The sequence below is a fragment of the Coenobita brevimanus genome, chromosome 45 (genome assembly GCF_032717465.1).
Source record: "Coenobita brevimanus isolate Jiangsu-jjx chromosome 45, ASM3271746v2, whole genome shotgun sequence".
Classification (NCBI taxonomy): Eukaryota; Metazoa; Arthropoda; class Malacostraca; order Decapoda; family Coenobitidae; genus Coenobita; species Coenobita brevimanus.
The window spans coordinates 31,489,616-31,504,996 of NC_136998.1; the positions used below are offsets into that span (position 1 = coordinate 31,489,616).

At 44.5% G+C, this 15,381-nt stretch overlaps 1 protein-coding gene across 1 annotated transcript in view; it reads left to right on the top strand.

The window, feature by feature from the left end:
- The window catches only part of Gbs-76A (Glycogen binding subunit 76A), a 73,691-nt gene that overhangs the window by 3,957 nt on the left and 54,353 nt on the right, over positions 1-15,381 (top strand). The window contains exon 2 of the mRNA XM_080271364.1: positions 10,042-12,807. Within this exon, the coding sequence (XP_080127490.1) occupies positions 10,042-12,807 (2,766 nt within the window). The remainder of the gene's footprint in view (positions 1-10,041; positions 12,808-15,381) is intronic.

The following is a 15,381-nucleotide window of genomic DNA, read 5'->3' on the forward strand; positions in this document are numbered from 1 at the left end:
ATCGTTTAACTCTTTCGGTAAAGGACTGGATAGGTAAAGGGTGAAAGCGTGTAGTTAAACGGGTGCTAAATGATGTCTCTCATATGTTGAATAAAAATCGCTTGACGTTATCAAGAATAATACATAGAAGATAGCATAATACAGTTTGTTATCACCTAACGGAATAAGGCCACTCCTACAACTACAGCGCATTTACTCTCGTTTGACAAAAATCATCAACTCCTTTCAGCTCAGATGACCAAGTGTAGTCAGACTGAAGGGAAAACTTGGCTGCTAACCAAGGATACTCATTCCTACCTCACAGCTAACTCTCATCGAATCTTACATAACCACAACATAGTATTTAACTTGTGAGAGCGGTCTAGTTCCCTCTGTTGAAAATAAACAGACTCTAGTTTGCTAAATCGTGGCTGCATAAAATTCGTTGAGCCTTGTTTCTGAGGCAGGGATGACCGTCCTTAATTACCTGTCCAATCGACCCTCCAGTCTGATTTCACGAGGACATCAACTGAGCTGAAAGGGGGTTAGGGATTTTTGTAAGGCTAGAACAAATGTACTGTAACTATACTCTTTTTACCTTAACTTGATATATAATTGTCCTCTCCCCATCTTAAATACTGAACTGCGACAGAAAAATAAATACATAAAAATAACACGAATATAAAGCTAGTCAGAAAGATATGATGGAGCGGATGTAGAGCCGTGGCAATGTTTTTTTCTACCACTGAGCTACGAGAAATAAAATTGACGAAAATCTGGGCCAAGTTAAGGTGACAGAACTATAGAAAGCCTCCAGAGCAGATGAGAATATAAACTTGAGTGACCCTGAGGATGACTTTGAGGATGACACGACAACCTTGAGGATGACCTTGAGGATGACACGACCACCTTGAGGATGATCTTGAGGATGACATGACAACCTTGAGGATGACCTTGAGGATGACACGACACCCTTGAGGACGACCTTGATGATGACAAGACAGCCTTGAGGATGACCTTGAGGATGACATGACAACCTTGAGGATAACACGACAACCTTGAGGATGTCCTTGAGGATGACACGACAACCTTGCCTCGCCCTCACCCTGGGTACACACACAACCCTGCTACTCATCTCACTTCACCACCAACACCACAGACTATGACACCAGCCTTTTCACTGCAAGGACGTACTTCATAGTCTGACTCTCTGATCGATTACCTGGCTCAAGAACACTATTCATTTCAGTCATTCCTTTTTTAACATAGGCTGATGATTTACACTTCAATCTTGCAACCGCCAGACAATTACAGTATATACAGATCAGGAATAACGTCATCATCATCATCAGCAGCAGCATTTTTGTCATCATCCACTATCACCACCACCACCATCACCATAATCATCGTCACCACCACCACTACTGTCATCATCATCAGCATAAACATCACTACAACTACCACTACTACCACATCACCACCATCACCACCACCATCACTCTGTTACTCACAATTTGTAATTATGTAAGGAAAATACAGAAATAGACCATAAATACAGTACTGTGAGAAAGTATCATGATCGTACCCAGTGAGTTTGGACCATACAGCCTGGTGTTTATCAGTCTTTGGTACGAAATTCAGTCATCATCATCATCATCATCATCATCATCATCATCAATCATCATCATCCTGGTTTCAAAATACAGTCCACTCATTATCATCATCATCATCATCATCATCATCATCATCATGCCTCAATAATACCATGGCACATGTATAATTGGTGGGAGATATATGGAAACAGAAACAGGAAAAATTGAAAAAATAAAAATAAAATTACAGCGTATAAAACATAAAATAAAACTCAGCACGCACAACCCACGCATTGAAGGTGTGCGTGTGTGTGTGTGTGTGTGTGTGTGTGTGTGTGTGTGTGTGTGTTTTACTTTTTTTCATGGCTAATTGAATAATGGCGATGAATAATGCATATCCGAAGTTAATAACCGTCTGGTAAAAATCCGACACTTCATACACAAACTGTGCTAATTTTATGGCTTTGGGAGTTGAAAAGTAGAGACAATAATTAGGTTTCTACAGTATGGCGGAAACCTACTCTATTTGCCCAGCTTTCTCCCTCTCTCTCTCTCTCTCTCTCTCTTTCTTTCTCTCTCTCTCTCTCTCTCTCTCTCTCTCCGGAACATCAGAAGAATATATTACAACCTTGAATCCCATGAGTTATTTAATATTCTTTCAATCTCCAGACAATTATAATTAGCTTAAGACGAGAATTTTCGAACTAGAGGGATTAGATGTGGCCCTCGTTAACCCCTTCACTTCTAGGCCCTCTCTTAATCATAATAAAATCGTAAGGAAGTAACGTAACTGAATTAATAAAACACGTCACCAGATTACATTAAGCAACTGTAACCTCAAGCTCATCCGTGAACCCAGTGGAGTGCAGGCTGAAGGTACGTTTCTCCTGCAGTTCATATCCCTCTTTTTCTCGAATAAGGAAGGAACTAAAGGACATTCGTATAACCAGACAGCAAGCGACCACATGATGGCATCCCTCTTTAGAACCGAGTTGAAAGTCTTAATATACACCAACAACATAACGTCCTTTTCTCCACCACATTATTCTTAGTCTACCTCCCCTCCCCCTTCACACCACCCGACACTCCTCGACTGAGCTGTCACCACTAATGAGAAGAGTGTATGCGTCAGACTTATCTCCGAATCTGCTGAATATATTATCAGGACGAACACAAGTTACCCAACCTTTCACCACATTATTTTTTGTGTGCCCCTCCTTCTGCAGTGCATCCCACACTTCACCGTATGAGACCTCTATCAATCAATCAATCATTTCCTGTGGCACCCTCGGGGATGCATAGGGCCTCGATGAACCCACACCACCACATCCTATCTTGTGCTAACTCCTCAAGATCTCCCCAACACTCATCTCCAGCTTCCCGTCTCATTGTCCTCACCCACGTCTCTTTTGGCCTTCCTCTACCTCTCCTACCAAGTGCCACCCACCCTGGTGTACCTCGTACTATTCCCTGTCTCCTATACACATGTCCTAGCCACTTCCATCGTGAGAATCTAACATATTCATCGATCGGTTGCACTCCCGTTATTTCTCTAATTCTTCTATTTGGTATCCTTTCCCACCACTTAACTCCTAATATTCTTCTAAGTGCTTTATTTTCAAACACCAAGAATTTATTTTCCATAGTCACTGTGCTGTACCAAGACTCGTGTCCATAAATTAAGATACTCCTAACCATTACCTTATAAAGTTTGATTTTTGTATGCACAGAAAAATTGTTATTATTCCAAATATTTTTAAGTATTCCCATTGCCTGATTAGCCTTCTTTAACCTTTCCTCGAATTCAAAGTTCAAAGAACCATCCTTGGCTAAATAAGTACCTAAATATTTAAACCTATCAACTTGCTTTACAACCATACCTCCAATTACACATTCCTGCGCATTTTCCATATTCATATTGATTATTTCAGTTTTTCCACGATTAATAACCAAACCCACCTTGCGACCTTCACTCACCAAACAGTCCAACACTCTCTGCATCTCTTCTGGCCCATCACAAATCAAAACTATATCATCTGCATAATCTAAATCCAAAAGTTTCCTGTTCTCTCCCCAAAGTATACCTGCACCGGTTTCTGTTCCAACGCGTTTCGTAATGTAATCAATGACCAATATAAATAGTAAAGGCGATAGAACACCACCTTGAATTACTCCGGATTTGACTTCAAACGAATCACTCAGACAACCATCAACCATCACTTTACAAAATGTGTCCTTATGCATGTTCATAATGACCCTCACAAACTCCTCTGGTATTCCATAATGTCTCATGATCTTCCCCATAGTCTCTCTCGAAACACTATCAAAAGCCTTTTCAAAATCAACAAAACAAAGACTTAACGGTACTCTCATTTCATTAACTTGCTGCATCAAATGCCTAACTATAAAGATCTGATCATTACAACCACGTCCCTTTCTAAAACCAGCCTGTTCATCCCTCAGAATACCCTCAACCACCGGCTCCAACCTATTTAACAACACTCTACTGAAAACTTTCAAAGCTATCGGTGACAAAGAGATTCCCCTCCAATTACCACATTCACTCAGGTCTCCCTTCTTCGGAACTTTAACAATTACACCATTCTTCCAAAGTGATGGTAGTAACCCCGTCACCCATATCTTATTGAATAGCTTGGTCAAGATCATTATTAATCTATCCCCCTCCACTTTAAACATTTCCGGAAATAAACCATCCTCCCCTGGTGCCTTATTATTCTTTAACTGTTTTACTGCTTTCTCCACTTCTGCAAGCCTCAACTCTCCTGTTTCTATATTTAAATCTTCCTGAGCAGACAGTATATCCTCTTCTGGTGGTATTGGTCTATTAAGAACTGTCTCAAAATGCTCTTTCCATCTATTTTTAATATCTCCATCTTTGGTCAATAAATTTCCTTCCCTGTCTCTAATTGGTATTTCCTTGCGTTTACCTGCATTACCACTCAGTTCTCTAATCGATTCATATGCTATTCTTTGACTCTGTCCCCTATATACCAAATTATTCTAAGCATCCGAAGAATCTATTAGTTTGAGTTATAAATAAATAAATAAATAAAATAAATAAATTCATACATGGAACTAAATACGAAATACAAGCACTTATTCACGGTCTACCTCTCCTCCGTCGCAAAGTACCTCAAATTTCTCCACTGAATGATAAATGTATACATATCGGAAGCTGTTACTCATTAAAAAAAAAAAAAAAAAAAGACAGCCAATGATCACCCTATTCTTGGTCTACCTTTCCTTCTTGTGCAAAAAACCTACACCTCTGCACACAGGGAGACATCTGTAAATAGGAATAATATACGTATCAAGATAATATTTAGTCGTTCTGGACAGACCCCAAACAAGGCGGTTATAATTCCACCTGCATCTTCTTGGTCTTCTTCTCTTTTTTCTGTACCCCATCCTACACTCTACACTGAATGAAAAACCTATGCATCCCATCACTAACATACTAGGAGAAGCTATTAATCACGAGTTTAAAATAAAAATACATCCTTCTTCCACATTAATCCTGGGTCTACCTCTCCTCCTTCTGCAAAACACTTCACGCTCCTCCAATGAATGAAGAGTCAAGGCATCGTAATCTCTGCATCAAAGGCAATATTCGATGACTCAGGCCTGACCCAAAACAAAGCACTTAGACTTTGGACTTAGACCCGTAAAAAAGACATGCGGAGCTCAGTAACAAAGCCACTCCTACCAAGTAACAATTTCACCTTGACTGATCCCTCTAACCTCCTTCAGAACGAGGATCTTTACCCCTCCTTGCTTTGCTATTCTTCAGCTCATAAAATAGATATCATAGGCATATTCTTCGTTTTTTTTTTTTTGTACTGCTCTTCCCTTTATTTTCCCAGATATAAACTCTCACTCCTCTCAAGTCATCCACTTCAATTCGCCGCTCTTAAGTAACAACTTCACCTAGGTCAAGTAACACCACCCCTCTCAAGTAGCAAAGTTCCCTATCTCAAGTAGCATCAAGTAACCTCTAAAATCACGAATTGCACATTAATTCATCTCTCAGTAGTAACAAAACCAATTCTCTTTAATATTCACCTAAAAAACAAAAAATACCCCTCTCATATAAACCTCACATGGTGCTCTCATAAACACCATCGTCAGATTCTTACATTATTCAGAACACACACACACACACACACACACACACACACACACACACACACACACACACACACACTCACCCCTGGCACTTATCAACCTTACCCCTCTCGATCACATGCCAGTTCTTATCACCACCCTTATCGCCCTATCACCACATTTTATACCTGAATCACACTCACTTATCACGTAAAGAGGCTGCCTAATATCTCCTGCTTGATCCTTCGCTGGCACGATTTTTTAATGTATTTTTTTCCTTAGTAGTGTTGATGTAATCTTTGTGTCTATGTAGCGTAGTTATTCTTGCTATCTTCAGACGATTTTATTCAGCTCAGGAGACCAAAGAGTTTTCAAAGCTGAGTAGAATCGTCTAGGTACAGCCAGAATATAACAGACGTCATCGTACAGAAAGGATTGCATAGAGTTAATGTAACCAATGTGCCTATGTACTGTAGTTAACTTTCACTATGTTAAGGCCCATTTTAGTGTATTGTTGCCATCTCAGGACGATTTCATTCAGCTTCGGAGACTTTTTTTTTTCTTTTTCGAACTGGTGGGCTTTCATCCAGCCTTCATTAACCCCTCCATAAGTATTATTTAGCTCGGGAGAATCTTCTTTCACCGGAGGGGTTAAATGAAGCCTTCCTCAACCCCTCCAAGTTGAATGAAATCGTCTGAATCGTATCGAGAGTAAAAGGAAAACCAAGGAAAATCAGGTCATCGAACTAAGAGCGTCAAGTGGAGCTAATGTAACCTGTGTGTCTATTTGTTGTAGTTAAATTTTCTTATATCCTCCTCACTAGAATGGCGTCTGTTTATCGTTACTCTTGCTACCCGTGGGCTATTTTATTCGTAGGAGAGGCATTTTCAGCTGGAGGGGTTAGATAGGGCCTTCCATAACCCCTTCACGACAAGAGGTCACACTCCAAGTTGAATAAAATGATATGACAGCAGCAAGAGTGACATAAAAGAAACGTCATCTTAGACAGGGGATGTTAAGTGGATAAATGAATAAACTGTGTATGTTTGGATGGTGTCATGTGTGTGTGTGTGTGTGTGTGTGTGTGTGTGTGTGTGTGTGTGTGTGTGTGTGTGTGTGTGTGTGTGTGTGTGCTTCGAGTATTTTTAAGATGTTTGTGTGTGCGCCTGTGTTGTTGCTAAGTGGGCTAGGTCAGGGAGTATTATTGTGTGTACATCCTAACCTCCTTTCATTCCCCTCCTCCCTCCCTCTCCCTCTCCCCTCCCATCTCCCCTCGGCCTGCACCTCCCTCTTTCTCCTCCTCCTCCTTCTCTCTTCTCTAGTCTCCTTTTCTCTCTCCTGTTCTCTTAGCCTTCTCTTATAGCTTATTTTTCTTGTCTGCTTTCTTATTGTCTTGCCCAGATTCCATCTCTCGCTCTTCTTCCTCCTCCACTTCTTTCCTCTCTTATTGTTCTCCTCTTGTTCACGTATAACACTCCTCCCTATCCTCTCCTTCTTCCCCTTCTACTATTATTATTTTTTTTTTGCTTCTTCCCATCCCCTCCTCTCCTCTCTTCTCCTCTCCTCCTCGCCTCTCACCCAGCCTCCACATCCCTTTTCCTCCTCCTGCACATCTCGTACTTCGTACCCAGCATCCTTCCTGCTTCTCTGCTTCTCTCTCTCTCTCTCTCTCTCTCTCTCTCTCTCTCTCTCTCTCTCTCTCTCTCTCCAGCAAGCAGTCTCATGCAATCGCTTACACAAATACACAAGCAGTAGACGAGGGCACACCCAAATACATGAAATTAACACAAGCATAAAACACACACACACACACACACACACACACACACACACACACACACACACACACTGGGTAAATTTTGTACAAGCGTAACCTCGACCAAAAAAAAAAAAAATACTTTAGTAAATTATACACTCCCTTCTTTGGCTAGGTTCTCCCGTATTCATTTCTCTCTCTCTCTCTCTCTTGTCCTATTTTTTTCGTAATATTTCCTCACCTACTTCCTTCTTTCAAATAATCTTCGCGCCTTCCTTTGTTTCTTCTTCTGTCAAATACTTTTTCATCTCTTCCTCAATTCTTCCTTCTCATTATTTTTCGCCTCGTCTTTAATTCCTTAATCTTTCATGTCATCTCATATTTTTCGTTGCTTCCTTCTTCTCATCTAATTTTTCATCCCTTTCTCTCTTCATTCCTTCCTTCATATAATTTTTTTTTCCTCCCTCTCTTGACAATCTTTTCTCCCTCCCCCTTCCTCCCTAAATACTCCCACTCCCCCACTTCCCTTCCTGAATCAGCTCCCTCCCTACCTCTTCCTTTACCCTCCTCTTCTTCCTTCCTCCTCTTCCCCCTTCTCTCCTCTCCCTTCCTCTCCCTTCCCCCTTCCTCCTACTCCTTCCCCTATTTACCCCTCCTCCCTTCTCTCCCTCCTCTCATCCTCTTTTCTTCCTCTCCCCCCTACCCCTCTCTCCCCCTTGCCCCTCCCCTCCCTCGCAAGCAAGAGATAATATGATGCATTTGGAGTGTCGCTTTGAGGACAGGGTAAAGAGAGAGAGAGAGAGAGAGAGAGAGAGAGAGAGAGAGAGAGAGAATAACATCTGTGTGATAAAGATGGATGGAAAGGAGAACGGAGAGAAGGACGGAGGAAAGAGTATTTGAGAGTGGGATGGTATTAAGGGGAAGAAGGAGGAAAGGGAGTGAGGAATATCTGAGTTAGAAGGACAGAGAGAAGGAAAGGGAGAAAAGTACTGAAAGAACAATATGAGTGAGGGAGAGAGAGGAAGGAATGGGAAGAGAAAGAGATGGGACTTAGAGAGAGAAAAAGGAAAACGGAAAAAGTTTAGGGAGGGGTGAAGGTAAGGGAAGAAAAAGAGGACGTAAAAGCATAAAAAACATACTTTTGATAGAATGAAGGGAAAATATAACTGTGAGGAGAAAGTGTAAGAGGAAGGAACGAAAGATTTAAGATGAGAGACTGGACAATATAAAAAGGGAAGAAGAATGTGATGGGGGAAATCGGGGGAAGAGAATGTAAGGCAAAGAAGATGAAAGAATGTACGATAAAGGTTGAGATGGAGGTGAAAGAAGGAAGGGAGAATGTGAGAGTGAGGGAGGGAAAGAGATGAAAGAAGGATGGAGGAATAATAAGACGGGGAGAGGGACGGAGGTGAAAGAAGTATGGAAGAATGTAAAACGGAGGGAAGGAAGGGTGAAAGAAGGACGGAAAAGTGTAAGAGTGAGGGAGGAAAAGAGGTGAAAGAAGGATGGAAATATGGAAGTGGGAGAGAGGGCCGGGGGTGAAAGAAGTGTTTTTATGCAGACTGAGAGTAATGAGAGGGCAGTAATGACAGACAGAGCAGTAACGAGAGAAAAATACAAGGAAAATTTGCAGTAAAAAAAAAGTGGTAATTATTAAGAGTGTTAGTAAAATGAAAGGGTATGGAGGTGATGGGGGATGACTGTGGGACGAAGTTAGTATTGAAAAAGGGGACTATGGTCATGAATAATAACAATGATGACCGTGATGATGATGATGACGACGACGAGAGAGAGAGAGAGAGAGAGAGAGAGAGAGAGAGAGAGAGAGAGAGAGAGAGAGGAAAAGACGTGACAGGATGAGTTTGTAAGTGAGTGAGATAGTGAGGGAGGGAGAGGAAGAGATAGTGAGCTGATTAGGCCAGTGGGTTAGGGAGTCAAGAACAGTCTGTGAGAAATGCATGAGCAATACACATGAACAACACACACACACACACACACACACACACACACACACACACACACACACACACACAAGGAAACGAGTGGCAGAATAGAGAAGATGAATATGTGAAAGATGAATAATGTTAAAGGAAGGGAAGAGGGACGTATGAGAGAGTTAATAAGAAATGTAAGGAGTATCTGAAATAGCAAGACTGTAAGAGCATGATACAGGGTGTAGAAAATGAATGGAGTAAAATACTGTGAAAGAATGAGCCAATGAGACAAAACAGATGATGAATACAAACTGTGAAAGGGAATGAGATGAATAAACAAATGAGAAGGGCAGGAGAAAGCAAGAGGAACAACAACAAATGAATGGGATATGACGGGCAGTATGAGGGCACGGGGTGGGAGGCAGCGGAAGGGAAGTGAGAGAGGACAGTGAGCGACAGGGGTAGAGCACAGTGCAACCAGCAGTGACTGAGCGAGCGTGAGGGGTAACAGGACATTGAGAGGTCAGTGAATGAGGGGGCAGTGAGTGGTAAGACGGTCAGTGAGTAAGCGAGAGGGAGTAGGAGGGCAGTGGAAAGGAGGCCAGTGAGCGAGTGAGAGAGGTGCCTGCTAACAAGACTAAATATATCCCACAGGTCGGTGGGGAGAACAAGCCCGTGACGCAGAGAGAGCGGGGAGGCAGCTTAGGTGGGGGGGGCGCTCTCCTCCCACCCCCACCCCACCACAACCACAACCACAACCACAACCACAACAACAATAACAACAATACTTCGTTCTTCACTGCAGCCGCCTGTTGTAACATTGGAGGTTGGGGTTTCTGTCGGCGACCCAGCCTACCAGACACCGGTTTCTACGCTCTTTTGGGGTTTTCGCGATGTTGGTGGCAGTACGCGGGGTCGACGGAGCCTGACGTAAACAAAACCAGTTACGTCATGGAGGAGGGCGTGGCTATGGAGGAGAGAGGCGGGGCTGAGGTGAGCGGGGTGGGCTGGTCGCTCCCCTGCAGTCTTTCCTCCCTCCTCGCCATGAACTGTCGGGCGAGGGCGGAGGGTCTTGCACGACGTCTGCAAGCCAAAGTCCGACTCGGTAACGGCGGCGGCGGAGGAGGAACGTCGGCGCTGGAGCAGACGTCGCTGGTAAACCCCGGCCCGGAGGATCACTATAACTCAATGGAATGTCGCCACTCCTCCCTAGACGACCCGCAGTTGGACATGTTGGGGGACGAGTCGTTGAAGCCTATTCATGTGGTGACCTCAGAACCCACACTACACCTTTGCCTGCCCCCCCCACCCGCCTCCCTCAACCACGTCCAGGAACAGGACTCGGACGTGTATTATGACTTCGACCTGGCCAGTCCGGACGATGGAGGGGAAGCTGAGGAAGAAGCCGACGACGACGAGGCAGAAAAAGAGGGTCAGGAGGCGAGGGGAAACGGCCAGGAGAGACCCGAGAGTGGTTGCGTCACCTCCGTCACGTCGCCGGTCATGTTCGACAACGACATGGACGAGGATGAGCACGAAGATGGTGAGGGGCCGAGTGTGGGAGGGGACCTGTACCCTCCTGATGTGGAGTCCCTAGTCTGCTCTCCTGACGCCGACCTTCACGCCGTCAGACAAATCTTATCGTACACTTCCCTTCACGATGCGGTGGGGAACGGAGGGGGACGGGAGGGGAGTGAAAACGGAGAGGTGGAGGGGAATAGGGGGAGTGGTGTTGATATGAGGGAGTGTGGCGAGGAGGAGGGGGTGATGTGGGTTGCCGAGTGTGGTGGTGGTGCTGGTGCTGGCAAGGTAGGTGACAGAAGCAGCAGCAGCAGCAGCCTACACACCCATTCGAGTCCGGTGACATCGCCAGTCGCCAAGTCCGGGTCGTGTTGGTGCCACACAGCTCTGGCCAGCTCGAGCTCACCACCCGAGCAGCGCAGCACCGCACACGTCCACCCGACATCACCACCACCCTCCGTCAGTGACTACCCTAGTGCTAACGTTAGTGAGGAATGCAGTGCGTCATGCCGTGTTGAAAACTGTGTCATGATCAATAATGAAGGTCAAAGGAAAGACAAGCAAGGTCAGGGAAACACTCAACCACAGCAGGCGCAGGGGGGAGGGGCAGGGGGGGCAGGCCAGAGGTTTGTGGCCAGAGTGACACTGAGACACTCCAGCTTCGAAACGGAACTCGTACCCACGGAGGATCATGAGGCTAGTCAGGGTGGTGGTGCAAAGAGCAGGGGAAGGAGCAGGAGGTGTAGGAGCGAGGGTGAGGAGCCGGAGGACAAGGAGCTGATGATGGGTAATGACCAGGGCAACAGCAGCAGTTGTAGGGGTGATAGCATCCCTAACACTACTGCCCCCGCCACTGTGACCAGCAACCCATGGCCTATTTCTGTCTCCGAGCCGCCCCACTCGTTCCCGGACCATCACCTCTACCCGACCTCTACCCAAAACATGGAGGCCAGGGAGGAGGACGACGAGGAGGAAGAGGAGGAGGACGTGCAGGAGGAGAAAACTGAAGTGTTCTATATGGAAGACGATGAGACAGAGGAGATAGATACGCTAAACGAAGACCTGGAGCAAGATGACGCGGAGGATGAGGAGGTGAATGAAGAGGACGTGGAGGAGGAAACGATACTGACGGGCAAGTTTAAGAATATACGAGGTTACCAGGAACGAGTCAGGCGATTGTCCGACGATACAGAGGACAGGCCGCCTCCAGTCAGCGTCATAGTGTACGACGATACCCACCTGACGGAGACGAAGGAAGACAACAAGGAAGAGGAGATCGAAGAGGTAGTCAATGAGTCAGTGTCCGGCACCGAATTAGCTTCCCAGTTATCAGAGCTTCAGGTTGAGGATGTTGGGATTCAAGTGGACGCAGAAGACGCCGACGGGTCTGGGGAGGACGCCGGCACACGCTCGTCCTCGGAGGAAACGGACCCTGAGCGAATCGAGGACTTCAAGATGCGTATCAAGCGTTCCTCGTCCCTCAAGTGCGGTAAAACGCCTCCAGGAACGCCAGGTCGCAAGAAAATCGTCCGTTTCGCAGACATGCTTGGCCTCGATCTGGCCGCCGTCAGAACGTTCCTGGGCGGTGGCGTTCCTCACGTTCCTCGCTCGGCGTTCTGGGACCTGCAAGTCGAAAAGCAAGCCTCAAACGCCTCAGCCAGAGTATCCACCATGGATTACCTGCCAAATGTTCCGAGGAGGGTTCTGACACCGCTCTTCCAACAACCAGGGTGCCAACTCAACTTCCTGGAGCGCGTGAGGAACCAGAGGGTGGTGGTGGAGAGCGTGGACGTGGGTGACGACATGAGCGTGAGGGGCATCGTTCGTGTACTGAATCTGGATTACCACAAAAACGTCTGCGTCAGATACACCTTCGACCAGTGGCGAAACTTCCATGAGGTGAGTAGAGCGAGGAGTGGATGAGTAAATGAGGGACAGATGAGTAAGTGACTATAAGTAATTGGATGCATGTAAATACGGGACAGCTGAGTCACTATTAAGTAATGGACAGATGAACAGATCTAAACGAATGCACGTTAATAAGCAGCCTAATCGATGACCACTTAGATACAAGTAAATAAGAGATGCATGAATGACTGGATGCAAGTAAGAGAAAGCTGAGTAACAGGACGCATGTAAGTGAGAGATGTATGAATAACTGAATATAAGTAAGTAAAGAGATCGATGAGTAACTGGACGCATGGAGGAGTGGTTACGTAAATACCCCACTAGATTCTGTATAAAAGTAACTGGACACATGAAGTAATGGATAATCAAGCAAACGATGATGATGATGTGTAACTGGATGCATGAAGTAATGATTAAGTAAATAAGGGACTGGTGACTGGATGCGTGAGGCAGTGGATGAGTTTAGTAAGTCAGGAATAAATGGCTGAATGGACAGTCAACTCTCTTATCGTGTGGGTAGTTAAGTATACGAGTAGTAGAGCTAATATCTAAGTTTTTGTCAATGAAGGAGAGGATACCCGGTCCATTAAATAAAAGTAAATAACTGGTTCAGCAGATGGGCGAGGAAATCTTAGTGCATGATTCTACTGTTGACGAGCCAGTAAGTAAAGGGCAGCTGAATACGTGAACGATAGTCGATGTGTAATTGGATAATAGAGGTGATGGCAGCAGTGAGTCAGGTGTAAGAAGGCTGGTTTTCGGTTAGGTGATACTGAGTTATAGTTAGGTTTGGGTAGGATAATAATAAAGGACACAGTACTGCTGAGTCTTAGGTTTGGGTAGATGGATGAATAGTAAAGTAGGACTAAGTTGGATTTAGGTATACTGTACAGATGAATGGGGAGGGATGAGTTAGGTTTGGATAGGATAATAATAAAGGATAAGGTAGGGCTGAGTTACGTCTGAATAGGATAATGGGTACGATAGGGCTGAGTTAAGTTTGGGTAGGTTGATGAAGGGTACGGTAGAACTGAGTTAGATTTGGATAGAAGAACGATGATTAAGGTAGAGCTAATTTAGGCTTGGGTACATCTCAACAGGTTAGTAAATGTGCCCAAGTATAAGGCAATGTAAAGGATTAATATAAAAGAATTATTTGAAGTTATTACATGGAGTGAGTGTATTGTATGTAAGGTAGATGAATAGGTACACAGGTGGGTAGATAGTTAATAGAAAATATAGATAAAGGCATATACGGTGGAACAGATACCATATATGAATGTTTTAGTAGTCTATACGGCTAAATGAAAGCTGTTTACACCATCATGATCACGTAGGTCCATTATTTCATTTCATTCTTGCTATCTCCAACGAGTTACATTCAGCTTTAGGGAGATTTTTCGAACTGAAGAGTTAGATATCGCTTTTAGTAAGTGCTTCACTACTCCAGATCCCCCTCCTCCGAAGTTGAACAAAATCGTCTGGGGGTAACAAGAATAAAAAGAAAAATACGTCACCGAGTTGAAGAGGTTATAATTACTGTCCTTAACATGTGCATGCCGCGACCCTTATGTATGTATGTATGTAGGTATGAGCAGCTGCAAAGAAGGATAGACTGCGCGTGAATAGCGCGATATGTAAACAAATGCACAGACTAGCATGCAAATGGAACGCAGATGGTATGTCTCTGCGTGTCGCGACAAGTGAACGAAAAAAGCCAGATGAATCTGTTCAGACTTTGGTTTGGTTTGGCGTGTGAAGGCTTGAGACAGGTTAGGATGGGTTGATGATGATGATGACGTTGATTATGATGATGATTTTACGACAAGGAATGAGTGAGCTTGATTAATCTAGTTAGTACTGACTGATGTAAGATTGAGTACGACTAAAGTAGTGGTGTAAAGCTCAGTCATATACCCCGGTTATCATCAGGCGACTTAACTGAGATTAAGGGATGCTAAATGGGCTAAGAGGAACCAAAACAACTGCACCGACCGAAAAAAAATATCATGCACAAGAACCGTAGAAAAAAAGAAAGAGCATTTCATCTGGCAATAATAATAATAATAATAATAATAGTAATAATAATAATAATAATAATAAATACTACTACTACTACTACTACTACTACTAATAATAATAATAATAATAACACTCAAGTCACATACGCGAGAAGAATGTCATCCCACTCCTCAAGCAGCGTTATCATACATTCTGAGCATTTAGACCTTGACCTTCCAACCCTGAACTCCTACTGAGCTGCAGATCAACGTGTTATCAGTGTTTTATCGCCTTATCGTAGTGCTGTGGGTGATGATAGGTTGGGCAGGGCTGGTTTCGATACCCCACCTCTCTCTCTCTCTCTCTCTCTCTCTCTCTCTCTCTCTCTCTCTCTCTCACACACACACACACACACACACACACCGCTCGCTGGTGCAGTGGTAACGCTCTCGCTTGCCAACTGGTGGACGGGAGTTCGCGCCTCGCTCAGGTTGCGAAAAGTTTCACTGACGAAGTGGGTGGTTAATGTCCCCCTTGAGCAAGGGGACGGGTGTGTGCGTGTGT